This window comes from Natator depressus, chromosome 24 (assembly GCF_965152275.1).
Source record: "Natator depressus isolate rNatDep1 chromosome 24, rNatDep2.hap1, whole genome shotgun sequence".
Classification (NCBI taxonomy): Eukaryota; Metazoa; Chordata; order Testudines; family Cheloniidae; genus Natator; species Natator depressus.
Window position 1 is genome coordinate 7,811,197 of NC_134257.1, and position 26,324 is coordinate 7,837,520.

General features: G+C 53.7%; 1 protein-coding gene across 1 annotated transcript; it reads right to left on the reverse strand.

The window, feature by feature from the left end:
• Positions 1 to 5,720: 5,720 nt before the first annotated feature.
• On the reverse strand, positions 5,721 to 19,206 carry CTSK (cathepsin K). The gene is made up of 9 exons (XM_074938517.1): positions 19,069 to 19,206; positions 15,164 to 15,317; positions 13,552 to 13,678; positions 11,867 to 11,989; positions 10,918 to 11,073; positions 10,368 to 10,586; positions 8,486 to 8,651; positions 6,804 to 6,909; positions 5,721 to 6,626 (listed from the first exon to the last, which is right to left on the reverse strand). The coding sequence occupies exons 3-9, from the start codon at positions 13,675 to 13,677 to the stop codon at positions 6,527 to 6,529; spliced, it is 996 nt and encodes a 331-aa protein (XP_074794618.1). The 5' UTR covers position 13,678; positions 15,164 to 15,317; positions 19,069 to 19,206; the 3' UTR covers positions 5,721 to 6,526.
• Positions 19,207 to 26,324: the final 7,118 nt, after the last annotated feature.

A 26,324-nucleotide genomic window follows, 5' to 3' on the forward strand; every position in this document is an offset into this window, starting at 1 on the left:
ACACTCCAGCGGGGCTGTGCACTTCAGTGCTGGGCAATTCCCTAGCTGAGTCTTCCCATGCAGAGCTGATTTCAGTGTCTGTGTCCTTCTGCAGTTGGGTGTATCCCTGCCTGTGTGGATGCTGGAGGATGCTTGAGGGCCTGGCTCAGCAGGACAGCGTAAGGGAGGCCAGGCTGATGGAACAGGCAAGCTCAGTGGTACCCCAGAACATCAGGTGGCATCCCGGAGGCAGGGGCAACCCATCACACAGCCACTACATGATAGAATCATAGAAGTGTAGGATTGGAAGGTACCTCGAGAGGTCATCTAGTCCAGTCCCCTGCCTTCATGGCACAACTAAGGGCGTGGCTACACTTGCAGGGGTAGAGCGCCGGGAGTTAAACCAGCCCTCAGAGGCGGCAGCAGGGAAAGCGCTGCCGTGTGTTCACACTGTCAGCTGCAAGCGCAGTGGCGTGGCCACATTTGCGGCACTTGCAGCGGTGCATTATGGGCAGCTATCCCACAGAGCACCTCTTCCCATTCTGGCGCTGAGGCTTGTGGGAAGGGGTCATGGGGCATCCTGGGTCCTGGCCCAATGCCCCACGATGCATCGCTTCACTTGCCCAGCAATCTCTGTGCTTCCATCCACATTTGGCCCCATCTTTCAACAGTTTTTGCACTCTGTCTTCCCTTTCGGTCTGCGAGAATGGATCCTGAACTTGTGAGGAATATACTGATGGGTCTCACCAGCACGTCACAAATTGCACTCGAGTTACTCCTTAAACGACAAAATGACAGTGAGGAGTCTGACGATGATGTCGACATGCATAACGCATGCGACAAGAGCTTGCTTGTGGCAATCACGCACATGCTCACCACCGTGGAACGCTGCTTTTGGGCTCGGGAAACAAGCATTGAGTGGTGGGATCACATCGTCATGCAAGTCTGGGATGATAAGCCGTGGCTAGAGAACTTTCGGATGAGAAAAGCCACTTTTATGCGACTGTGTGAGGAGCTCGCCCCCACCCTGCGGCGCAAGGACATGAGATTGAGACTGAGATTGAGACTGTCCTGCCAGTGGAGAAGCGGGTGGCGATTGCAATCTGGAAATTGGCTACTCCAGACAGCTACTGATCGGTCCCTAACTAGTTCGGTGTGGGCAAGTCTACCATTAGAATCACGTTGATGCAAGTGTGCAGGGCCATTAATCGCATCCTGCTCAGAAGAAATGTGATTCTGGACAATGTGCATGACATTGTGGATGGCTTTGAGCAAATGGGTTTCCCTAACTGCGGAGGGGTGATAGATGGCACACACATTCCAATTCTTGCAACAGACCACCTAGCCTCTGAGTACCTAGATCAGAAGGGGTATTTCTCAATGTTTCTCCAGGCGCTTGTGGATTACCATGGGTGTTTCACAGACATTAACGCAGGCTAGTCTGAAAAGGTGCATGATGCACGCATCTTTCGGAACACAGGCCTGCTCAGGAAACTGCAAGCCGAGACTTTCTTCCCGGACCAGAAGATCGCCGTAGGGGAAATCGAAATAGCCATTGTGATCCTTGGAGAACCCGCATACCCTTTAATGCCATGGCTCATGAAACTATACACAGGGAGCCTTGACAGCACCAAGGAGAGGTTCATCAACAGGCTGAGTCAGTGCAGAATGACTGTTGAGTGTGCTTATGGCCATTTAAAGGGCCGCTGGCGCTGTCTGTATGGGAAGCTGAACCTGGCCGATGACAACATCCCCACGGTTATATCCGCATGCTGTACCCTCCATAAAGTTTGTGAAGGGAAGGGTGACAGCTTCACTCAAGCATGGGCTGCTGAGGTTGAATGCCTGTAGGCTGCATTTGAACAGCCAGAGACCAGGGCTATTAGAGGGGTCCAGCACGGGGCTGTAAGGATTAGATATGCCTTGAGGGAGCAATTCGATGCTGAGCGCCACCAGTAATGTTTGGTACCCTGCAAGGGAGCGAAGTGCAGTGGTTCCAATGCTAGTAGGCATCTGTGTTTGCTACGTATGATGCACTGACTAGCAGTGCCCGTTGCTTTCCTGGGCTCTGCTATTTTTTACTTAATGCAACAAAGAATGTTTCCAAAACCAAAAAAATCATTTATTGAAAAGAAACACAACTGCTGGAGAAACACACATGGCATGACACATCTGTGCTGTGTGGGAGGAGGGAAGAGGGCGGGATGGGGAACAGAACAATCACCGATTTGCATATGTCCTGTTATCATACTCAGCCTTCCTGGCTGGAGTGCCGTGCAATCAGTGCTGTACTTCAGGCTGGCTAAAATACCTGGTGATGGGGGTTGGGTGCAGTGGGCAAGGATCATAGTTTGCAGGGCTGGGCGGTGAAGCTACAGGTGTTGGAGGCAGCTAGTGGTGATAAGAAACTGGATGTTGGGGCAAGTGGGTTGGCAGTGACATGGAGGCGCAAAGGAAAGAGTTTTGGGACAAGGGCTGTGGGGGGAAGGGGGCGGGCGAGCGAGTGCAGATCTGCTTCATCTGCAGTGCTGTGAGTGCCTGTATTGAGTCCACTTGGCGCTCCATGATGCTTAGCAGCCGCTCTGTGCTTTGGTGCCAGCAATCTGCATTCTCCTGGCGGAGCCTCCTTTCAGTCTCCTGCCACTCCTGTACTTTTTTATTTTCAGTAAGGGACTGCTACATCACTTCATGCAGCAGGTCCTCTTTGGTTCTTCGCGGCCACTTTCCAAGTCTTTGCAGCCTTTCAGCCATTGATAACAAGGACGGCTGGGATCTCAAAGTTGCATCTGTAAAGCCAAAATGCAACGTTTAACAGAGGCAGCATTGTTAACACTAGTCAGACCAATGATTCAGCTGAACTTAAAGACAAGCACAGTTCACACAACAGCACAAACTGCCTGTCCCAAGGCGAGCGCACATAACCCACAAAAGCCCCGAAATGGTGAGTAACCACAGGGGCTGGGAGGACTGATTTTTCTAGGGCCATACTATCCTCTGGGGTCCTGTGCCTTGGGGAGAGCCAACAGCTGCAGGGGGGCCCTATACTCAACCCCCATTTTCCACAGGATGGGTTCGTCCTGGAAGATATCTCGCTGCTGAGGGTGACCTGGGAAGCAAGGGAGGGTCTTCTACTACAATGCGGCTTCTGCCCTGGCCCTTATGCGGCTTGCCTGTGTGCAGCAATGGTCCCCCCACCCATCACGGCACAGTGGCGTGGACATGTTAGCCTGACTGGGACAAGGAGCACAGTAGTTCTGCCAAGGAACCTGCGCAAGCAGATTGCCCAGCTTCTGCTTGAGACCTTCGATGGGATCACGGAGGCCGATTACCATGATGTGAGAGAGTACATCAATGCCCTATTCCGCATCTAGGCATGCATGCAGCCCTAACCCTTCTTTCTGCAACCCTCCTCGCCCCAAGAGCCCACACCCAACAACTTCCTTCTCAAAATAAAACTGCTTACCGGGCACCTCCTCTGCTGTTTGTGCTTCCCCAAGCACCATCTGCTGCGACTGGCTACCTTCCTCCTGGCTTGAAAACAGCTCCTGGCTGCATGCATCTAGGGATGCTGTGCCATCCTCTGGCTCTGGGCCCCCCTCCTCAGCACCCTCGCTCCCACTTTCCTCGTCCTGCCTTGCTGCACTCTGGGCTGCCATGGCCTCTGAAGTGTCCATGGTGCTCTTTGGAGTGGAGCTGGGTGTTGCCCCCAAGTATGGTCACCTGAGGGCAGGGCAGTAGACTTCAAGGTGATAACCAGAGTGGCTAGAACAGGCATTTTGGGACACTTCCTGGAGGCCAACCAGAGTGCATTAATAGACCAGGGCATCCACACTGGCACCGTGGCGCTCCAGCCGGGCGCAGCAAGCTCTATGCTTCTTGTGGAGGTGGATTACCAGGAGCACTCCAGCTGCAGAGTCCGGGCGCTCTATGTGCCTTGCCAGTGTGGACATCTTAGGAGTTAGGGCTGATTTAATGTGCTCCAACTTGCAAATGTAGCCAGGGCTTAAGTATTATCTGACCATCCCTGATAGGTGTTTGTCACTGGAGATTTTTAAGATCAGGTTAGACAGAGCTTCCACAACCTCCCTAGGCAATTTATTCCAGTGCTTAACCACCCTGACAGTTAGGAAGTTTTTCCTAATGTCCAACCTAAACCTCCTTTCCTGCAATTTAAGCCCATTGCTTCTTGTCCTATCCTCAGAGGTTAACGAGAACAATTGTTCACCCTCCTCTTTGTAAAAACCTTTGATGTACTTGAAAACCATTCTCATGTCCCCTCTCAGTCGTCTCTTCTCCAGACTAGACAAACCCAATTTTTTCAAGTTTTCCTCGTAGGTCAGGTGTTCTCGACCTTTAATCATTTGTGTTGCTCTTCTCTAGACTTTCTCCAGTTTGTCCACATCTTTCCCAAAGTGTGGTGTCCAGAACTGCACACACTTCTCCAGCTGAGGCCATAGCAGTGTGGCGTAGAGGAGAAGAATTACTTCTCATGTCTTGCTTACAATGGAGTTTTAGCTGCTTATGTGTAAGTGTGAAGAGTTGGGGAAGGGGTTGCATTTGGTGCAATGGTCTGATTCTCTCTCTGTTGCCCCAGGCTGTCTGGATCACCCCTGCTATCAGCAGCGTGGCCTTGGTTTGCAGCTTCATCAGTGAAGCAACCCAATGCAAACCTATTTGCTAGAGCTGTAGCCCTCTCGCCTTGTGATCAGTCCTCGGATACTTCCAAAGGGTCACCCCACAGGTGGCTGCATTGCACCAAGGGGTGAAGCAAGCCCAGTAGAGGTCGTGTCCCACACAGAAGAGACTGGCCTGTCACGAGCACAAAGGGACTCGTTATTGAGGCTGCTGGTTACAGACCGACCCTGTGGTTCTCTCCAGCTCTCATGCTGGGCTGCCTAGAGTTCTCACATATGGCTCTTTTGTGTCTGTAACATTGGGATAATGTTTACCCACTAGAGCTGGTCAGAAAATGGTTTCTCCTCCCCCCATGGAAAATTTCAACAGTTTCATTGAAAAAAAATCAAAAGGCAAAATAGTTCAATTTGGAAATGCTTCCATGGAGCCTCATGGGAGCAGTAGCTCAGAGCCTCCTGCCTCCACTCTTCTCTATAGGCTGACTCCCTACTCAGACTACATATCCCATGATGCATCATAGTCTCCCCTCTTGGAGTGGTGAGGCCAGGCATTGTAGGAGTCCTATGGCCATGGTGCATCATGGGAGTTGTAGTCCAGCTGAGGAGCATGCCCACTCTCCTCTGTGGGGCAGATGATGCAGCTGGACTACAACTCCCATGAGGCATGGCAGCAGGGGTCAGAATCTATATTGTTCCATTTTCAGGCATTTGTTTTTGTTTGATGAAAAACATCAAAGCTTTCCATGGGAAGCAGGCAGAGACTCTTTGCAAAATATTTCATTTGGTCAGACATCCAGTTTTCCACCTACAGTTTGGATGCAAAGGTTTTGACCGGCTGGGTTAGCCACCTCATCTGGCAGCAGGGGCCACCATGTATTTGTAATGCTTTCAAACAGCATTGAGCTCCTCCAACGGCAGGCCCAAGGGAATCATGGTCAAGGCTTAACAACAGGACTGGCAAGCAGCGAACAGGGCCGGGGCGTCACCTCGCAAGGCCCAACCTGACACCAAACCGGGAGGTCAGGATTTGTGGACACCATTGGCAACCTTGAATCAGTGCCCCCGTGACAATTCAGCCGGGCTACAGAGCAAACCACCAAGCACGGGACGGGTTATTCCCAACTGGGTTTATTTAAAAATAAAATCATGTCAGTCTCACCAGAACCTGGCACACTGGAGTAGGGCTGCAAGTGTGCATGGGATACGGAGTGGGCACAGTGGTTGCCATATGTGCCAAAACACAGGCAAAGCATCCTCCCCTTCCAACCCCAGCGAGGCAACGTCTCCAGTGGAACGAAGGACAGACAGGACAGGGGGAACATGAAGCCACCTGCAGAACCTCACCAGGAGGTGGAATCCAGGCAACCTCCCCCCACTTTGCTGATGCATCCCAAGGTTTCAGAATCTGGGTTACATGATCCCTCTCATCTGTGTCCCTATCGTGGGGGGTGGGGCAGGACAGAACTCAGCAGCAGGGCGTGCATCATAGAGGCTGTAACGGACTGCTGCATACGAATGAGGGACGTTGGGGCCACGGAGCAGATCCAGGATTTAGGAGACGCGATGGCTGTAGTTCTACAGCTCATATGGGTAGAGCCCTGCTCCTCTGGAGCTGCTGGGCGAGAGTTCTAATCCCAGCAACGGCGTCTGTGTTCTTTCACCCACGCATCCCAGGGAGAGGGAGATGATTACGTTTTTGGGGGGGTGGGGCTCATAGAACAGGGACAATCCCTCGTCAGACTTTGCAGATCAAAAGAGGAGAAGGGCAGAGTATAAAAAATGGCAAGCACAAAAGGCTAGTACAGAAGCCGAGGAGGAGACAGCCCCGGATGCTGAGTCAGAGATGCAGATACTCCACGATGCCAGCTCAGGAATCCAGCCGCTGCTTTGGAACAGTGCTCGGGGCGGCGGGCTCACATCTTGGGGAAGCTGGCCAGGTTGGCGATGCCGCAGGCGTTGTTCATGTTCCGGGCCATCAGGATATAACCCTTGTTGCCCCAGCCCTCTCCCCAGCTGCGGAGAGAAAAGAGAGGGAGTGAAAAGCTCTGCCAGGATTCATTGGCCCTTCCCCATTTCTGTAAGATCACCCTGGCCCAGTGCCACCTTTCCTCACCATGGGGCTCCTGGCAGAGGCTGCGGCTGCACTCGGAGGCAGGTGCCCTTAGAAGGCACGGGCTGGCATTGCATTACCTGTTCTTGACGATCCAGTGCTTGCTTCCCTTCTGGGTGCCGTATCCCACGGCCAGCACTGCGTGGTTGATGTTCTCAGCGCTGCAGCTTTCATCGTAGTACACACCTGGTGGACGGAGGGCAGGAGTCACTCGTGGGTATAACAGCACTTTGGGACATAGGAATCGTTAGACTGGACCAGCCCCAAATGGGCCCAGCTAGCCCAGAATGTCGTCTCTGATAGCGCGTCTGAGGAAAGCGCAAGAACCCCACAGTAGGCGGATGTGGGATAATCTGTCTGCCATGTTAGATCTCATCCTGGTCTCTAATAGCTAGAGCGAGGCTTAAACCCATCCCCCACTCTGTGCCTCAGTTTCCCCATCTATACAATAGGAATAATGATACTGACTTCCTTTGCAAAGCGCTTTGAGATCTACCAATAGCCCCTAGCTCTTATCTAGGGCCTGTTATTATTAAATCCTGAAGCATGAGGTTTAATATCCCTTCCAAAAATGGTGAGCGTTAATGGCGACAACTCTGGCTGCGCGTGTGATCTACATAAAGGTCTAATCTCTTTTGGGATCTTGTTAAATTCTTGGTCTCACCGCCCTCCTGTGGCAATGAGTTCCGCAGCCCAATTACACTCGGTGTGGAAAAGACTGGAAACCAAGTGCAAGTTGTTAACAGTGAGGGTAATTAACCGCGGAAACAATTTACTGAGGTGCATAGTGGATTCCCCCTCACAAGCAATTTTACAGTCAAGGTTGAACTAGACAGCCTAGCTTAGTAAAACAGCCCAAGAGGAGCTAATTCAGGGAAGCCCTGCGGCTTGTTTTATACAGGTGGTCAGACTATCAGAGCAAACAATTATTTTTTGTCAAGGTCCAAACGTCTTGATCAAGGTGTAGTCAAAGGTCCAGATTCCATAGAAAACAATAATAAGTAAATAAAAAGATTTGGGAGTCCATTCAAAAAATGTCCGGCAGTCCAGATTTGGGCCACAGTCCGCCTATTGACTACCCCTGTTGGATGATGACCGTGGTCCTTTCTGGCGTTGGAATCTATTTCCTTTTAATCAGTTTCAAATTTGGCCACCTTTTAAATGTCATCAGCTGTCCATGCAAAGCATTACAATCAATGCTAGCTGCCGTTAGTTGTTACGCTGATTGTTACAAGTCAGCCCACTGTAAAGCAGGATCCTCACCCTGCAGGCAGCTTGGACTTGCAAGCATTCACACACACACACACACACACCCTGTTCAGGGAGTTCCTCACTGGACAACTCCAGCATCATTAGCATAGAAGGGGCACACTACACACAACTCATTGTGTGGGAGAAGCTATCCCAGAACCCAGCTCCTGTCTGCTCTGCCTGTGCGTTAAAGATCAGCCGGCACTTCGCATTAGATCAAGGGATGCCCTTTGTCAAAATTTCTCCTCCTCATCTGTCTGCCTAGCGACTGCCTTCCATCCCAGAGGTGGCTGCATTTCCGTGGCGTCTGCACAGCCCAGGGTGGAAGGTGTGATGATGATGGAGTGGGATGAAATGCGGAGAGTGGGGTCTTACCCTCCCCTCGATGCCCAACATACCTGAGACTCCCTTCCCACCAGCAAAAGCCAAGGCGGAATAGACCCCACCCTATGGGCAATCCCGATGCGTCTCTAGTCATCACCTGGGGCTCATTAGCTTCCACTCTTCCTACCTCTGCTGTAGAACTGGAAGGAGGACAGGCTGGCATCAATGCCCACAGACACAGGCCCCACCCTGGCCACAGCTCTCTTCAAGGCCTTCTCATTCCCTTCTGGGATTTCCTTGTACCCACGACACTTGGCGGCTTTTCCGGTAGGGCTGTACATGCAGGTTTCATCCTGCAGGGGGCAGAGAGCGCAGCCGGTGATGTCACCAATAGGGCAGGTTGCAATTTCACTGTCAAAGGAGGTTTTCGGGGGATGGAAACTGGCTGCTTTGTCGAATCGGAAATTTCCAGGGGATTCTGATTTTGTCTCCGTTTTATAGTGGATTTTATCCCCCCCGTTTTCTGCAACCAAAACTGAAAAGGTCTGGCCGCTGTGAGAGAAACCAGCGGATTTGACCAACCAGCTGACATTTTTCAGTGTCCGGTTGCAAAAATACCCAAAAAAAACCCTAAAGTTAAAATTTTGGTTTCCAATAAAAACTCGGAGAACTCTGCGGAAAACAAAACCTTTTTCAATTTCATCCACTTTGTGCTGGGGGAAAAAAAATAATTAGAATTTCCCAGCCTGCTCTCGTGATCAGAGCCAGGCAAGGGCAAAATACCCAGGGGCGGGGGGGGAAGAGAGTTGTTTTATGCCCCTGATACCCCAGGAAAACATCCTCCTCCGTCATCCCAATCAGGAGTTTGGAACAACTGTCCTGGGGAGACAAGGACACCTCCAGAACCCATCCCTGCTTTTAGGGGAGAACTGCCCTGCTGGGGCACTGGACTGGGTCAGTACGCAGCGGCCTGGAGGCACTGGAGAAAGCTGCTAGCTCTGTAAGGAAGCTGCTGGCTCATTCCTGAGCAGTGTGTGAACCGTAAGTGCAAGGTCCAGCCAGCAGAGAGCTCCCACGATCTCTCCAGCCCAGAAGCGGGTAGTGTGACCAGAGGGGGCCGCTCAAGAGGAAGTAGCGGCAGCCGGGGAGCTGGCTGCAGAGGAATGCGGGTCGCATGGGTGTCAGGAGTGACAGGTTGAGAGCCAGAGTGGGGGACAGCTGGGCTGCGGGGGGATTAGTAACCTGGGCTGGCGGAGAGCCAGGAGGCTCAGTTGTGAGTCGAGCTCGGCGAATAAGTGATTTTTCAATTCAGGTTGAACCAAAATCTGAATTTTTTCTGGTGTTTTTGATGAACCAAAGCAAAGCACTCAGGGCTGGTCCGTTCAGGGGAGCGGGGCCTGAAAACGGGGGCTCCCGCCTGCCAAGGGCGTGCCCTGGCAGGGCTAGAAGTTATAAGGGGCGGGGGGGGGGGGACAGCACCATCACCACCACCGCTTGGTCGAAATGATTCACGTCAAAATTGGGGCTCATTTCATCTCGACCAAAACTGCATTTTTCCTGGAGTAAATTAGGTGTCCTGGAAGTTCTGCCCAGGTCTGGCGAGGAGCCCTGCCCCATCTCAGGAGCTCTTACACCATGGCACAGCTCCCTACATCAAGCGTCTCCAGGAGACGTAGAGCAGCTGCCGGCTAAGCTCCTCCTGGTCCTACACAAGTGGGCAGGGAGCGGGAGGCGTCTCCTCAGGGCAGGGCTGGCACAGGTTACTTCCCCAGTAGCAGCAGGAAGTCAGTGGTCACTAGAGTCACCATCTAGTGACTGCCCCTTATCTGGACTGGATCAAGCCAGCTCCACTCACTGCCATCCTCTGGGCAAGAAGGTGCGAGTCCCCCTCTCCCAGCCTTGCAAAATTCTACTCCAAGGTGTTAGCAGCTGCATTGCCCTCGGTGCCATGGGGAGCAGACCTCACGCCTGGACTGGTGCATCACCATAATCCCCCCCCCCCCCCCCCCCCGAGCTGCTCTCATCTCTGTCACCAAGTTCATAGACAGAGCCAAAGCCGGTGCACTGACCTGGCCGATGTAGGGATAGGAGTCCTCTGAGTCAATGCCCCTGTTCTCCTTCACGTACTCGAAGGCGTTGGTCATGTAGCCGCCCCCGCAGCCGTCATTCTTGGTCACGCAGTCGACCAGGTTCTGAGGGCTGAGAGACAGCATCTTCCCGGTCTGCCGCTTGAGCTGCCCCTCCAGGGCCCCGACGGAGCTGAAAGCCCAGCAGGAGCCGCACTGGCCCTGACGCACAGGAGGGAAGATGGTCAGAAATGAGAGGCTGTTCCTAGCCCGAGGGGCAGAAGGAGCAGAGAGGGAGAGCAGAAAACAGCCAGCATTTGTGGTTATTCCCCCCACTGATATGTAAGGATCTCACAGGAGTCAGATCTCCATCACCCTGGCCTAAATCCAGAGCCACTCCACCTCTGTGGAAACCAGCTCAGATCCCGGCCACCGGCTCTCTGAGCTGGTCCTGAAAAGTCCTGGCCAACAAGCAAAGTGCAGTGTAGGGCAGCCGTACGGTTCAACCGAGGTGGACAAGGAAGCGCCGACCTTGGACAACAGCACTGCTTACCTGGTTCTTCACGGGCGTCACGTAGCCCTTCTTCCTCCAGTCCACCGAGTCCGGCACCCTCTCCTCCCAGTCGGGAACGTAGACCGTGTCATTGCTGGGCCCACGGGACGAAGGGACCTTCAGCCCCGTCATCTTCTGCACCACCTCCTCGCTGGTCTAGGGAAGGAGAGGCGGACGTTTGGCAAAGCTGGGCGCTGGCGGACAGTTTTGTAGTCGCCGTTTGGCCACAGCTGCCGCACATGGCCCAGGGCAGGAGGGGCAGTGACCCAAAGGCACTGCCTGGGGAATTGCACGGTAGAGGAGAACTTTAGTGTGTCTAAACCTCCCAGGCTGGCGCACGCCCCGGCTGGAGAGGAAACATGAGCTTCCGCCAAGAGAGAACTCCCCTCTCTTGCCCTGCCATGAACAGTGTTTAAGCTGGTGCAGCACGGACGCAGGGGTCAAAGTGTACAGACGCGGAAGCAGGTCGTGCCACTAGGGTCCAGCAGCCCGACTCGGTGACCGAGGAGCATGGGGATAGGAGCAAAGCCCCACGCTCAGACGCTTGGCGAGACCTTCTTCCCCACCTTGTTAGCATATGTACCGCAGCAGCACCTTCACGCACTTTCACTGGGCTGGGGCAGGGGGTTGGGGTGAGGGCTCTGGGGTGGGGCCAGGTGAGGAGCCCCATGACTCCCCCCAGGAGCCAGACCTACTGGCACCAGGACAGGTAGGGACTAGTCTGCCTCAGATCCCGCAGCACCACCGACCAGACGGTCATTGGTGCTGACCGGAGACGCCAGGGTCCCTTTTCAACCAGGCGTTCCCGTCGAAAACCAGGCATCTGGTCACCCTAAGCCGAACTCCCCAGCGATGATCGTGGGGCAGACGGACAGAGGGTAACACTGCTGCAGCGCCAGGGGATAATTCACAGAGGATCCGGAAATACCCCGGCATATCATCCACCTACCATGTCCCCCAGGTGGTTCATGGCCAGTTCGTAGGTGTGGGTGCCCAGAGAGAACTCCAGGTTGTGGGTGGCGATGTACTTGAGGTTCTTCTCCCAGATCAGCCGCCGCGAGAGCTCGTCCATCTGTGAGGCAAGGAGGGTTCAGGAATGGAAACACACCAGGCTATTGGATGCCAAGGGCCGGACCCTGCTCAGACTCCCGCCGGCGCTAGCATGGGGAGCTACAGCAGGGTCTGGAGCCTACGTGGTGGGGGTGAGAGTTATCGCTGTCCCAGTGCACCGCAGAGATCGAGAGCTCTGGAATAGAGCCTCCCATATTGCCCTGGGATGGGCAAGGTGATCTCCCAGGTCTTGAACCCAGGCCTGGGAGTCCCCAGTCATCTGCCACATCCTGGCCTCCACTCAATGGCTACTGAAGCCCACTGGGCTATAGCCCCAGCCAAGGCACCACCCCCGGGAGCTCTGATTGGAAGATCGCCCAGCTCCACCGATTGGTCCAGCTATGCTATTTAAACCAGAAGGTGGAATAGGAAGTTTGTCTGAGGAACCAGGTAGTTTCCAGTTGTGGTTGTGTCAAACCCTGCTTGGGGCTGGCCCCCACACCCAGTCGTGTTCCTGCTCTGCTCCTGTTCCCGCCGTGCTCGCCCCCAGTGACCATTCCCGGATCCCACCCTGGCCTCGGACTTCTGCACCCGACTCCTGCGTGACCCTTGGCTCTGGCCTTTGGCACCTGACCACGGCTCTGACCCTCAGCTTCCAGTGCTGGTTATCCCTCTGGCTTGATCCCTGGCTCTGGGAACTGGCAGCTGACTCTGGTGCCGACCCTTGGCTTCGATCCCCAACCTGTACCCCTGCTCCACCCACTAGACCTGACTGCCTCTACCCCAGTCCATAAGAGCCAGTCAACATCCATGCAACATCCTGGTGGCGCGCGATTGCTTTCAAGCTTCAGGAGAATTCCCCAGGCTGGCCAAAGCAGTAACAAGTGGCTGGGGGGTGCCGCAGCAGATGGCCCTCGCCTTCTGTGCCAGCGGACCAAAGTTCAAAACCTGGACGTGCCTCGTGCAGGGGATAACTCGGGACCTCTGATGCAGGAGGTCAGGCTTAGTGGCTCATTAGGGTCCAGTCTAGCCTTAAGCTCTAGTCCTACGTTCCCCCAGGGTCATGCAGCCTCTCAGCCTTTCCCCATTGCTAGCTCCTACCCTCTTTCGGGGGTCTCCCATAACCCCTCTGCCACCGAACTTCTAGCCCTACAAGACCCCGCTCTGCCCATAACCCTAATCCCTCCACTCCTTACCCCTCCAGGGAAGGGGAATCTCATTGCCAGTGCTAGGCACTCAATCAGCCACTCAAAAACCAGCTGCCCCGTTCTCAAAAAACCTCAGTGCTCCAGCTGCAGGAAAGCCAGGGGCCTGACTCTCCACACCCATTCGTGCTGGGGCAGAGTGGGTGTAAAGTGCTACCGGTCCCCCTGATGTGGCAGGTCTCTGCAGTGGTGCGAGCGGCGAACACATGAGGGCAAACCAGCCCCACGGTCTTTAGCAGAGGAGACAGACCTCGGGCAGCGGCTGCTTTTGGGGCCTGGCCTGCTGAGCGTTCAGCCCCACAGCTGTGCTGAAGCCCACTGCTCCCCCAAGCGTCCTGACCCGTATAGAGCTGCCGGACTCCCGCCCCACCCTGGGTACCTTGCCGTTGTACTCTTTGCGGTAGGTTTTCTTCCATAGCTCCCACTGGGAATCCAGCGCCTCCTCTGGGTACACGCTGGCCTTCACTGCTGGGAGCAGCAGGGCTAGGAGGCTGATCCACCACATCCTGCCAGGGCGGAGGGGAAAGCCATGAGCAGGTTAAAGCGATACGAGACCCCCCTCCTCCCCACCCCGACGACCTCCAACCACACAGGGTAAATACAGATCCCCATGGCTGTATAGGTTGCATACCCTGCATGCACAACGCATGGCAAAACGTGGGCCAGGTCCCCCTCTAGTGGCCAGTCCGCATAGAGGATAACAGCCTACTACAGCTGCCAGAGCTGCCCTTTTAGCTCAAGCGGTGGAAGTCTGGGTTGTGGTGCTGAAAGTTTGGGTTCAAACCTGGCTGATGACCCACAGGGGAGGGGGTGTCATTACACCGGCAGGCGTTCGCACCCTGTTCTAACTCAGCTGCAGCTCAAGTGATTGCCTCCTGTACATGACCCCTGCAGCTGCAGGTCGCTGGGGCTTAGCATTGCTGGGGGGTGGGGGGGTGGGCTCCGGCCCTGCCCCGTTCCACACCGTGCCTGCTCCATGACTAGAGCAAGGACTTTGCTCCTGAATTCTGGTGACATGGAGCCCTCGGAAGCACTCTGCTCCCCGGACCAAAAACGCAAAGCCTGGGCAGGGGGAGGGTTTTACATGGGGACCGTCAATGAAAACTTCAGTGTGAGGCAGGCTCTTCTTTCACCAGCCGGATCCCAGCCCCTGGACTCCCAGCTGGCTGGGACAGCCTGGTCAGATGTGCAAGCAGCCATCACATGAGCCCCAGCAGCTGTTTCCCATTAGGGCCTTTTGGCAAACGCCTGGGAGATTTTGGAGGAATGCAGGGCAAGCCGGCTGGGCTCGTTAGCTCGGCTCTACAGCAGCTCGGCCTGGCGTAGGCCGGCTCAGGATAAAACCCACCGCGGCTCATTGCTGCCTTAGCTCCCCCCTGTTCAAGGCATTTTCCACAGGCAGGTAACGTTATTGCCACCTTACAGATAGGGAAACTGAGGCACAGAATGAGGCCCAGACTGGCCTGAGGTCTTGCAGCAAGTCAGGTCTGTTTCTCATTCCAAGTATGCACCGGACCTAGCCCAGTGGAAGCCCTGGCTCTCCGGGAAGGCCTCCAAGTGCTCCCATAAAACTAACAAGCCAGACTCCCCGTTCAGTTTACAAGCCGGGCTATCAATCCGGGATTCCAAACTGCTTCCATTCCCCTGGGCCTGGGGGAAGTTCAGCCCCAGCAGCAAACTTCTGAAACTGCCCCAGGCCTCTGCTGGCCGGTCCAGATGCTCGGGGGAAGAAGGAAACGAAAGCGAACAAAGAACCTATTCCGAGACCAGCAAAAGCTACTGCCCGGGGCTATGAAACCTCTTCTGCCCCCCAGGGAAAGCTCTGTAATCTGGGCCACAGGGCACAGGCAGGAGAATCTTTCTGTATCGTACCCCACAGGCATGGGGCGCTCGCTCCAGCTTCGGAGCGAGCAGACCCAGCAGCCCTGGTGGCTCTGTCTGGAGAGCTATCTGATCCCCCTTTGCTGCTAAGGAGGAAAGCGGGGCCTCACCTGTAAGTCGTGGCTGCTCTCGGATACCAAAGCTAGCAACCTCTTCTCCGTGCCCCGAAGAGACGCCGAGCAGAGATGAGAGCCGGGATGCTGCAGCCCTGCTCGCCTGCTAGTTCTTTTTATGCTGGCTGGATTGAGGAAGTCAGGCAGGAGGCTGGAAAATATGGGCTGTCAGTTTCATGCAGGGTTTACTCAGATTTGCATATGGGCCTGGCGGGGGGGGGGGGGGGGGGCCTGCAGTGTGCGGAGCTGGCTGGGTGTTCGGTTTCACATGACCTGCAGCTGCCTGCAGAACTTAGTCACCTCTCACCCGGCCTTGCCCCCTGGGGAGTCATTTGCACCTGGATAAAACGGGTGCAGGGGAGAACTTGGGGGGGGGGGGAGGGCGTGTCTATCCCTCCCCCAAAGCCCCAGGAGGACACAGATTTCCTGAGCACACACCCCATCACAGGGTGCACAATCCACGCCCTGCCCCAGATTGGGAGGGCGCTTACCACCACCTGGGAAGCCCAAAGGGTGCTTCGCTTTTAATGCCACCCCAGAGTCACAGGTACCGCCCCTACCGAGTCCATCAGCAAGGCAGGGAGGGTCCTAGCCAAGGAGGTGTTGATCACCCTGCATTTCCTCTGGCTTTGGGGCAGGTCACCCCTTGCAGGATTAGTCCCAGATTGGCCTGGTCATCAGCCCCAAGCGCCCCTCGTATAAGCTGCAGTTTATCAGAGCTGCGGGCACGCGGCCCCTGGGCAATTAAACCACATAACTAGCTGCAGGAGTCACTTGGGTCAACACAAGGCTCAACCTTGCCCCCATGGGTCAGCACGCTACTTGTGTGATGCCACCTCTTAGCAGAGGCACCGGGGGATTGACCCAGCGACCTCAGAGCTAAGAGCAGGAGCGGTGACAGCTTAAGCTAAAACTCTACACACACGCCCCTCTCCCCCCAGCCACACATCCCACCCAGCCCAGACGCGGGACTAGGCTCTGTCTGGGGGACTTCGAGCTCCAGCCCCCTGCTGTCTGCCCCAGCCACCCACCCCACCTCCTCTGGCCCCCGCTGCCTCCCCCGACTGCCCTATCCATGGCTTAATTTGTCCCCAAGCTTGCTGGGGCTAAGTAAATCTGCTGTGAAAAGTGATACTCGTATGTTTGTTAATATCACTTTTCACAACAGAATTATAGCTCGCAATAAATACATTACAATGAGTTGGACGTGTGGATGTGCATAATTTATTTGTTTTTCCTAAAACTAATCAAGTATTTTAGGAACAAAGTGTGAGTGGCCACCAGCCAGAGGTGGTGGCCGCACTCCGAGGCCACTAAATAATTTGTCCCTAATGAACCAGAAAAAGAACAGGAGGACTTGTGGCACCTTAGAGACGAACAAATTTATTTGAGCATAAGCTTTTGAGGGCTGGAACATATAGTAAGAAGATAGATATGACTTTTATATTGTGTGTGTGTGTGTGTGTGTGTATATATATATATATATATATATACACACACACACACACACACACACACACACAAGTTGGAAGTTGCCATACAAACTGTGAGAGGCTAATTAGTTAAGATGAGCTATTATCAGCAGGAGAAAAAAAACTTTTGTAGTGATAATCAAGATGGCCCATTTAGACAGTTGACAAGAAGGTGCGAGGATACTTAACTTAAGGAAATGGATTCAATATGCGTAATGACTCAGCCACTCCCAGGCTCTATTCAAACCCAAGGTAATGGTATCGAGTTAGCATATTAATTCCAACTCAGCAGTTTCTCATTGGAGTCTGTTTTTGAAGCTTTTCTGTTGCAGAATTGCCACCCTTATGTCTTTTACTGAGTGGCCAGAGAGGTTGAAATGTTCTCCTATCAGTTTTTGAATGTTATGACTCCTGATGTCAGATTTCTGTCCATTTATTCTTTTGCATAGAGACTGTCGCTTACAGACAGCCCCCAAACCTGAAGCAAATACTCACCAGCAACCACACACCACACAACAAAAACACTAACCCAGAAACCTATTCTTGCAACAAAGCCCGATGCCAACTCTGTCCACATATTTATTCAAGTGACACCATCATAGGACCTAATCACATCAGCCACTCCATCAGGGGCTCGTTCACCTGCACGTCTACCAATGTGATATATGCCATCATGTGCCAGCAATGCCCCTCTGCCATGTACATTGGTCAAACCGGACAGTCTCTAAATGGGCCATCTTGATCATCACTACAAATGTTTTTTTCTCCTGCTGATAATAGCTCAGTTTAACTAAATAGCCTCTCACAGTTTGTATGGAAACTTCGAACTTATCTATATAATCTTACTATATGTTCCATTCTATGCATCCGATGAAGTGGGCTGTAGCCCACGAAAGCTTATGCTCTAATAAATTTGTTAGTCTCTAAGGTGCCACAAGTCCTCCTGTTCTTTTTGCGGACACAGACTAACACGGCTGCTACGCTGAAACCGGTCATTAAGGAACCAGAGAGATCCAGCAAACGTGTTCACTCTTGCTCTCCACCTCTTATTTATTAGGTGCACTACAGTAACACTTAGGAGCCCCAGTCATGGAGCAGGCCCCCAGGGCGCTAGGCGCTGCACATAGAACAAAGAGACAGTCTGTCCCCCAAAGAGCTTCCCGTCTAAGTAAATGCATTAGCTAGAAAGTCAGTGCCTGGGAATTTCAAAGCTTCCCCAAGGACTGGATTAAATTTAAACAGGAACCTGGCAACCAGCTCATCAGCTGCTTTGCGCATCATCCCAGTCTGAATGACTCTTATCCATGCGTCCTGTGGCCTCCCCTTCAAACTGGTCAGAAAACCTCCCTCTTATTCATACAGAAGTATAGCGTTCCATATAGACACGAGCTGCTCAAGGTGACTCCAATGTCATCTATCCAGCTAATCTGATCTCGCGCTTTTCATCTGTCGGTCACAAAGGCTTCACAGTCAAGGTCGGTATCATTAGCCCCATTGTACAAATGGGGAAACTGAGGCACAGAGCCAAGACAACTTGCCCAAGGTCGCCCAGCAGGTCAGTGGCAGAGCCGGGTCTTTGGAGTCGCAGCCCAGTGCCCTTCCCATTAGGTCGCACTGCCTCTGGCCTATCTTCTTGGTCTTTCATTGCTCTATAGCTTGTGGAATCATTTCGACCAGGGCAAAAAACGCTGCCATATTAAGTTGGCAACATTTGACCTCGGTTTTGCGCTGCTGTAAACGACTGCATAAGCAATGGAGAATTGTGCCATCCTGCCTAGTTCTATTAGGCTGCTCTACAATACAGGGGTTTAACCTGGGGGCAGGGGGGATGACAGCAAGGTGTCAGGGGGGCTCCACTCCCAGAATGCTGGGGAGGGGGGCACCCAGGGCTGGGAGGGGGCCCCGGCTGGATGAGAAGCCAGCTCTGTCCTGAGTGTTAGGACAACTTCTAGTGTAGAAGGCAGAGCAACGCCCAGCGGCCGGCGGTTAAAGCCACACAAATTCAGAGTACGAATCAGGCATCAACTTTTACCAGCGAGGGTGATTGAACTGCTTCCCCACGCCTTATCTTCTCACACAGTCTGGCTGCCTCTCTGGAAGGGACGTGTTAGCCAGACAGAGGCTACTGGGCTCTATCCAGCAGCAACTGGGTGAAGTTCTCCAGCCTGTGCTCTACAGGAGCTCAGACGAGATGATCTAACAGCCCCTTCCGGCCTTACCGTCTACTGAGCTGTGAATAAGCAGGAGGGACCAGCTGCCTTTTTCCAGAGAGCAAAATAATTCCATGTCACCATTAATTAGACAAGATACCACGCTGCTGTATGGACACAGACTCAACAAGCCACAAAACCAGGGCCCAGTAAAGACAGACTAGGTGGGTCATACCCAGCCATCAGATCTGATGGGACGGAGGAAATAATAAATGCTTACGCTCCATTTGGAGAACTGAGTGTAGGTCGGCCCTGCAAACCGGTGGGGGACTGCAGCTCAGGTAGGCCCAGCAGGGCTAGCTTTAACACAGCTAGCGTGGCTAACGGTAGCAGCAAAGATCCGGCCGGCATGGAGCCTGGTGTGGACCAGCAACTCGAGTACGTACCCAGGTGTGTATTCTCCGCGTACATACAGGGAAGTTAGATAAAAAAAATACATAACTCCTCTTGCTGGAAGGTTGCAACATAACATGACTTTCTTGTGTAGAATTCAGAACGAGAACACACAACCCCCCAAAAACCAGACGCAACGCAGGCATGGATTGACCGCTGCTAGACCCCAGATTGCACGTTTCCCTACGGAGCCCCGTAACCTGCCCACAGCAGCTGGAAAAACCCTGAAGTCTCAAGTGACAGCCTACAATTTTTGACACAGTTGTAATACACCATCCTTAGCTGCCGCTGCATCTTCACCACTATCTTTAGCCTTGCTAGCTAGACGAAAACTAGATGGGGATGCCAACCCAAGCAGCCATCATACCTCCTAGTGCAGTGCAGTGCAATGCAGACATACCCTTGGAATGTTAAACCAAGGAGGGGCCCAGTCCAAATCCCACTGAAATCCAAGGAAAGACGAGGAGTTGGACTGGGCTCTAAAGGCCAAACACAAATCCCAGGGCAGAGTTAAGGTTATTTGGATTCTGATCACTGCAAAATGGTCTGTGCGCCAGAGTTATGGATTAGAATGTTAAATTGGTGGATTTCCAGTTTTTAATGCTTTGGTGGGGAGGGAGGAAGGATGTGTTTAATTGGGAGCGTCCTCTTGAATTCACTCAATAACTGCATCTCAACCGATCTTTGCGGTTGCGGGGGTTACAATCACACTCAGCTAACTGCATTCAAGCCTCATTTTTCCATCCCCAGAGCAACATTGGCTCCCCCGACCCATGGAAGAACCCCACCCCTTGGGGAGCAGATTCCCTGCTATTGAGATTGGAGGCTCTTTGGGGCAGGGACTGTCTTTGGTCTGTGTTTGTCCAGCACCGACAGAGTCCTGGTCGTAATCAAGTGCTTTAATAATACAAATAATTAAAACCAGTGACACCCACCAGGACATGGGAGTGGAGGAGCAACGCCCCTGCAGTATGGGAACGTGCTCACCGGCAGACAAAGGGTTCCTCTCCCTGCTTGGAGCAGCAGCTCAGGATGGAGGCCGGCACTCAGCAGACCGGAAAGGCTGACTCCTGCTCTCTGGGTAAAGGTGCTTCTGGCCTGATGCACACGCAGCGCTGCAGTGTCAGCAGTTCATGAAGCAGCCCTGCCCTTGGCAAGGCATGGAGGAAAGCAGGTGACTTGCAACAAGGAAGCAGCCTTGGCTGTTAGACAAAAAAACAGGTAGGGAGAAACAGCGCTGAAAACGGCTGCCTCCTGCAGCCCACCAAGGGGCGCTGTTCTCGGCACTACTAGTCAAAGGAGAAAGCAAGTGGAGTGGCTTACTACCCCAGGCCTGTCTCCTGTCTCTCCCCTTCCATGCCTGCAAGCAGAGCCCAGTTCTTACACACCAGGCCACAAGTTTGGTTACATTAATTATTTATTCCTAAAAAGAAAAGGAGGACTAGTGGCACCTTAGAGACTAACCAATTTATTTGAGCATAAGCTTTCGTGAGCTACAGCAAAGTGAGCTGTAGCTCACGAAAGCTTATGCTCAAATAAATTGGTTAGTCTCTAAGGTACCACAAGTCCTCCTTTTCTTTTTGCGAATACAGACTAACACGGCTGCTACTCTGAAACCAGTATTTATTCCTAGTGTAGCTAGTGCTCAGAGGCCTCAATCAAGCTAGATGTGGCACTGACACACAGGGAGATCTGGGACCCTGCCCCAAAGGACTTACGCTGTAAAAACAGAGCAGTGACCGGGGCATGTTTTGGAGACAAGTCAACAAGAGCCCTGCATTAGCCATTCCAGTTAACATAGGGCCTGCTGGGACTCTTCACAGGAAGATGCCAGGAAGCAGGGTATTTTGGTTTAAATTCCCCCCATACACACACACGTTTTCATCTCCCTGCCCTCACATACGAAACTTCAGTCCCTCTCACCCGGAGGCATTGTTTAAAGGAATGCAACCACGCACGCACACAAACAAGTTTCCACACAGCTTGCGTTCCAACTTTATCTCCCTGGTTTGCCAGGGACCGACAACTTGCCTGGAGCACTGTGCTGCAGATGGAGACATCTAGTGGCTGAACAGCTTATTACAAGTAACCATATTGCACAGCTCCCCTAGTTCTATTCTCCTCTCTGCACCCGGCGCTCCCCTTAGTGCCTCTTTGGGGAGGCTGTTCATGGACAGAGGTCCCGTCCGATCCTCTCCCTCATGGCTCCTCACCCCAGCAGCGGTTCCCCCCTCCTGGCAGCAGCCTACAGCCCCCCCCAGCCGTGTATTGGAGGCTGGGAGCGTTGACGTTGCCAGAGGGAGCTGCAATGCATTGGATTAGGTAATCCAGCCACACGGCAGCCCTTTAAAGCAAGCCCCATCCTCCCCATCTTAGAGAGGGAGAATCTGAGGCATGGAGAAGGGGCCCATCTCAGTCATTAGCCAAATCTCCATTGACCACAATACCAATCGGTGTCCGAACGAGAACTCCTGAGCTTCTGCGCCCAGCCCAGCCAACAAAGCAACGCCATCTTGTCTAAAGGCGCTTGTCCTGGATTTTTGTGTTTCACATAAACGCCACCGTGGCCAGCCCTCTAGCAATAATACTCAAATCAATAGTTGAATGCTGCTGGCTTGTTCCGGGGATTGTAGGCCAGGGCACCCAGAGCTTTGTACAGGTGGTTTTAAAAAACCCACACAAACTTTTCATAAGGCAAAGTTACACAGTTACATTACTCAGTACTTATTCGGGATCGAGTTAATAGAGAATTTGGCTCAAGATTCTGGCTTGCTGGGTGGGGAGCCTTCCTCTGAGTACTAAACAGGGTACCCAAATTTCTGAGCACCTGTCTTCTCTTCGGCACTTCTCTCGTGTACGTGCTTGGGGCGAAAGCTTTTCCACTACAAGGGCAGTCCACCTTTTACTATAAAACCGTTCCACACAGGGTGAAAGGCTCATGTTTCCAATAACGCGCAAGACAAGAAGTCCAGCTGCTACCACTGAAAAGGAATGGTGAATTTTGAAAGTAGCATTGAAATCAAACCAAAAAGGGAAATGAAACCAACAGCCTGGCTCGCAGAGTGAAACCCGAGTCCTGAGCTCGGCGGGGCATGGCCTTGCCTGCACCTTTCACCTCTAGGGCAGCCCTGTGGTGGGCCTCCAGACGCCTGGGTTCAATTCCCAGCTCTGGACACAGAGACCCTCGAGTCCCAGTATGGACATTTTAGAAAGTGTAAAGAGACAGTGTCTCTTATGGCCCAGGGAGGATAAAGAACAAAGTATGAAGATCCGTTAACATCCCTCTGCCCATTTAACTAGGGACAGCTGAATGTGCCATCCCCTCAAAGATACAAACCCAGGACAAGCCTCAGTCTTGTTCCCCAGACTAAGTGGCTCTGGGATCACGTCTCATCCCTCTCTAGCAAACCTGTCTGGCCAGCAGCGCGGTGACATTCATCATTGCAGGAGAGAGTCACGTTCAGCCCTTCTCCAGCAGACAGGGGCTCACTTTGATACGGGGCCTGTGTGGAAAGAAGTTAAAATGAAAGAGAAAAAAGGCAAGTCACGTCCTCTCTCTGGCCCTCAGCTCCCCATCAGAGTGATGGTTTCACCACACACAAATTAGCCGGTGCATTACAGGGGAAACGGGGGAGAATTATCCAGCCGGGGTTATACAGGAGATCAGAGTAGGTGATCTAATGGGCTCCTCTGGCCTTGGAGACTATGAGTGTGTCTAAAACGGGAAGAGGTTTCAGAGTGGTAGTCCCGTGTTAGTCTGTATCAGCAAAACAAAGAACAAGGAGTCCTTGGGGCACCTTAGAGACTAACAAATTTATTTGGGCATCAGCTTCCGTGGGCTAGAACCCACTTCATCAGATGTATGCAGTGGAAAATATACACAGAGAACATGAAAAACCAGGTGTTGCCCTACCAGACAGTTGGTATGGCAACAGCCATTTTTTCATGGGGAGCTCCTTGGGGCAGGGTCTGTCTCTTGCTGTGTCTGGGAAGCTCCCGGCACTGATCTCAGCTGGGGTCTTGAGAGAGAGAGAGAGAGAGAGAGAGAGAGTGTGTGTGTGGGGATCACTTTCTCTGATTCCAGTTCGTAGGTCACAGCTATTCCCATGGAGAGCAGAGACTCATGTGATGGCAGATCCCGTGACCAGCTCTCCCCTCCCGTCGTCGCTGGATGGGGCTGTTTGTGTCTAGCTGCCAGGAGGAACATTCCTGGCGCTCATGCAGAGGCTAGGAAAGAGCTGCATGGAAGCAGCATGAATCAGCCCGAGTAGAGGGGTCACTGCAAATGCAGAGTCATCTCTGCCAAGGGCCGCGGCCCCGACGCGCACGACTCCCCAGAGAGCCGTCGCGGGTGAGCTAGCAGCTTGTGACCGAGTCACGGGGGCCTGACTCCTGTAGGAGCAGGAGCTGTTTATCCAGCTCTGGGCCAGACCAAAAACGGCCCCCAGAAGCCCAAAGCAGAATGGAGGGTGCTGCTGCACTGCCCATTTTATCAACCCCTTAGGGTGGCAGCGCCTTGGCCCTGACACTCTCAGCACCATCTGGCCTTTGCCAGCAAACTGGAACGCGGTGTCAGCTTGCAGGATCTTTGGCTGCCGGGGAAATCCCGGCCTAAGGGAGCTGGACACTAAACTCCTGGAAATTGGGGTCTTTACTCCTATAGACCCCAGCTAGAGCCTCTTGCGACTGGACCCAGATCCCTGGGGTTTCCCAGCCAGGCCTCAGCATCTGCACCAGAGGCTGCTCGCTGTGGTGCCCACCTTACAGGTGGGGAAACTGAGGCACAGAGGCATGGAAGGAACCTGAAGCCACACAAGGAGCTGGGGTTGTTCCGGAAGCTCCTGCCCTCCCTCCCTCTGTAACATGCCCTGACGGAGGCTCACCACAGTGTAAGAGACTCAGATGAAGAGCTGCATTCCTGGTGCCAGGCGTTTGAGCTGGCTCAGCACCAGGCCAGCAGTCATGAGGCTCTGCTTCATTCCCGCCTCTTCAGGGTCTGGCTTTCGGCTGCTGCTTCCCCGGCTCCCCCACCCCAAGGGGGTTCCTCTCGTTCACCCCACGAGCCACTTCCCTGCCAGCCACGTTGGACGGGCCAGTGAGAGGCTGGCTGATTCTCTCCCCTGGGCTCTGCCTCCTGCTCTCCGCAGTCTGGGTGCCTCCCCTCCCCACCTCTGACACCGGGCCTGATCCTGGGAGCTCTGTGCCCCCCCCCCACCTCTGACACCGGGCCCAATCCTGGGAGCTCTGCGCCCCCACCTCTGACACCGGGCCCAATCCTGGGAGCTCTGCGCCCCTCCCCCCCACCTGATCCCTACACCTGGCTCATGGCAAGCCCAGGCCTCCTTCAGTCTGCAGCAGGAATAGGAATCAGAGGGGAGCTGGCTGGGTCCTGGGGCTAGGAGGGAGCATGACACATTCAATCAATGCACGTGGGGAGACAGCGGATGGGAATGGCACATCAGGGAGGCAGAGCTCTGCACTGCCCCGGCCAGGGGCTTGGGGCTGAAGGGATCAAAACAACCCTGATGAGCAAGGGGAGCTGCTTAGCAGGGGAGCTGCTCCAAGCCGCAGGCGGATTCCCGCCACTGCCTATCCCCCTGCTCTCCTCCTTCCTAAATAACCACTTCCTACTTCTCCCACTGAACTAAACCCCACAACACCACCATCAGCCAGCTTTGACTCATTCCTCAAACCCTTCCCTCCGCACCCGCTCCTCCCCCGGCCTGCTTCCACTTCCCCCTCTGCACCAGTCTGACAACACCACACCAGGTGCCCTTCCCTCCCCCCCACCGCCCCCAACTCTTGCCTCCTTCTCCAGTCACAGCTACAGAAGTTTCTCCTCTGCTCACCTCCTCTAACCCCTGCATTTGCCCCAGGGACCCCGTCCCATCTCCCGCTCTCCCCTCACGCCCCTAGAGGTCACTTCCGAGCCAGCCAGGATTGCAGGCTGCAGCATTCTAGCGTGCGATGCGGAACGTGCAAAAAAACCACCATTTCTGCACCCGGGCCTGTCACACCATTGTCTGCGCGCTCGTCTTCTGGAAATCTCCCTTCCCTCAGCTTCAGTGACACTGTTCTCTCCTGGCTTACCTCCTATTTCTCTAATCGCTCCTTTCTCGTGTCCTGTGGAGGATCCTCCCCTACCCCAGCTTTCTGCAGGGGTTCCATGGGTCTCTGCCCTAGGGCTCCTTCTCTGTTGGGCATGCTCAGATCTAGCTCTCTGCCCCCAAAAAAGCATGGTCCATCCCTCTGATGTCTCCTCCGGGATGTCTAGCCCGAGCTCCAGCTCAACATGGCTAAAACGGAGCTCTTAATCCCTTCCCCAGCCCTGCCCACTACCTCCTGTCTTATTCACGGTGGACAACCCCAGCATTCTGCTGGTCACGCAGGCCAACAACCTGAGGGGCATTTTTGACTCAGACCTCTCTCTGGGTCCTCAGATCCTGGCTGCCTTTAAACCTTGCTGCTTCTCTCCACGTAACTGCTCCAAGCTACAGCCTTTCCTAGTCACCCACGCAGCTAAAACTCTTGTCCAGGCTGGCATCTTGCTCCTCGACTGCAGCAACATCTGTCTCTCTGGCCTGGACAACGGCAGTCTGGCCCCGCTCAGATCTCTTCCGAATGGTGCCGCAAAGATGGTTTTCCTAGCCCATCGCTCTGACCACATCACCCAGCGCCTCACATCCCACAGCTGGCTCCCCCTTCTCTAAACATCCACAAAATGGCCTCATGATCCTCTTTCCAATGCCTCTTCAAAACACCCCTTGGCCATGCCCCAGACCAAAATGTCTTGACAAGGGTTACACGGCCACTTGTCATCCCCTCATGTTGAGCAATATTGTCTCGGTGGTTTTGTCCGTCTGATCCATCCATCTCTTGTTCTGTCGCAAGCTCTTTGGGGCAGGGACCGGCTTTTTATGCTGTTTGTTCAGCGCCTTGCACTGGGGGGTCCTGGTCTGTGACTGAGGCTCCAAAGTTCTCCAGTATTACAAATAATTAATACCAGTGCAATAAAGGCACAGACGCTGAAAATGACAAAGAACAAGCTGCAGTATGTACCAGGGGTCACTAGAGGTCACTTCC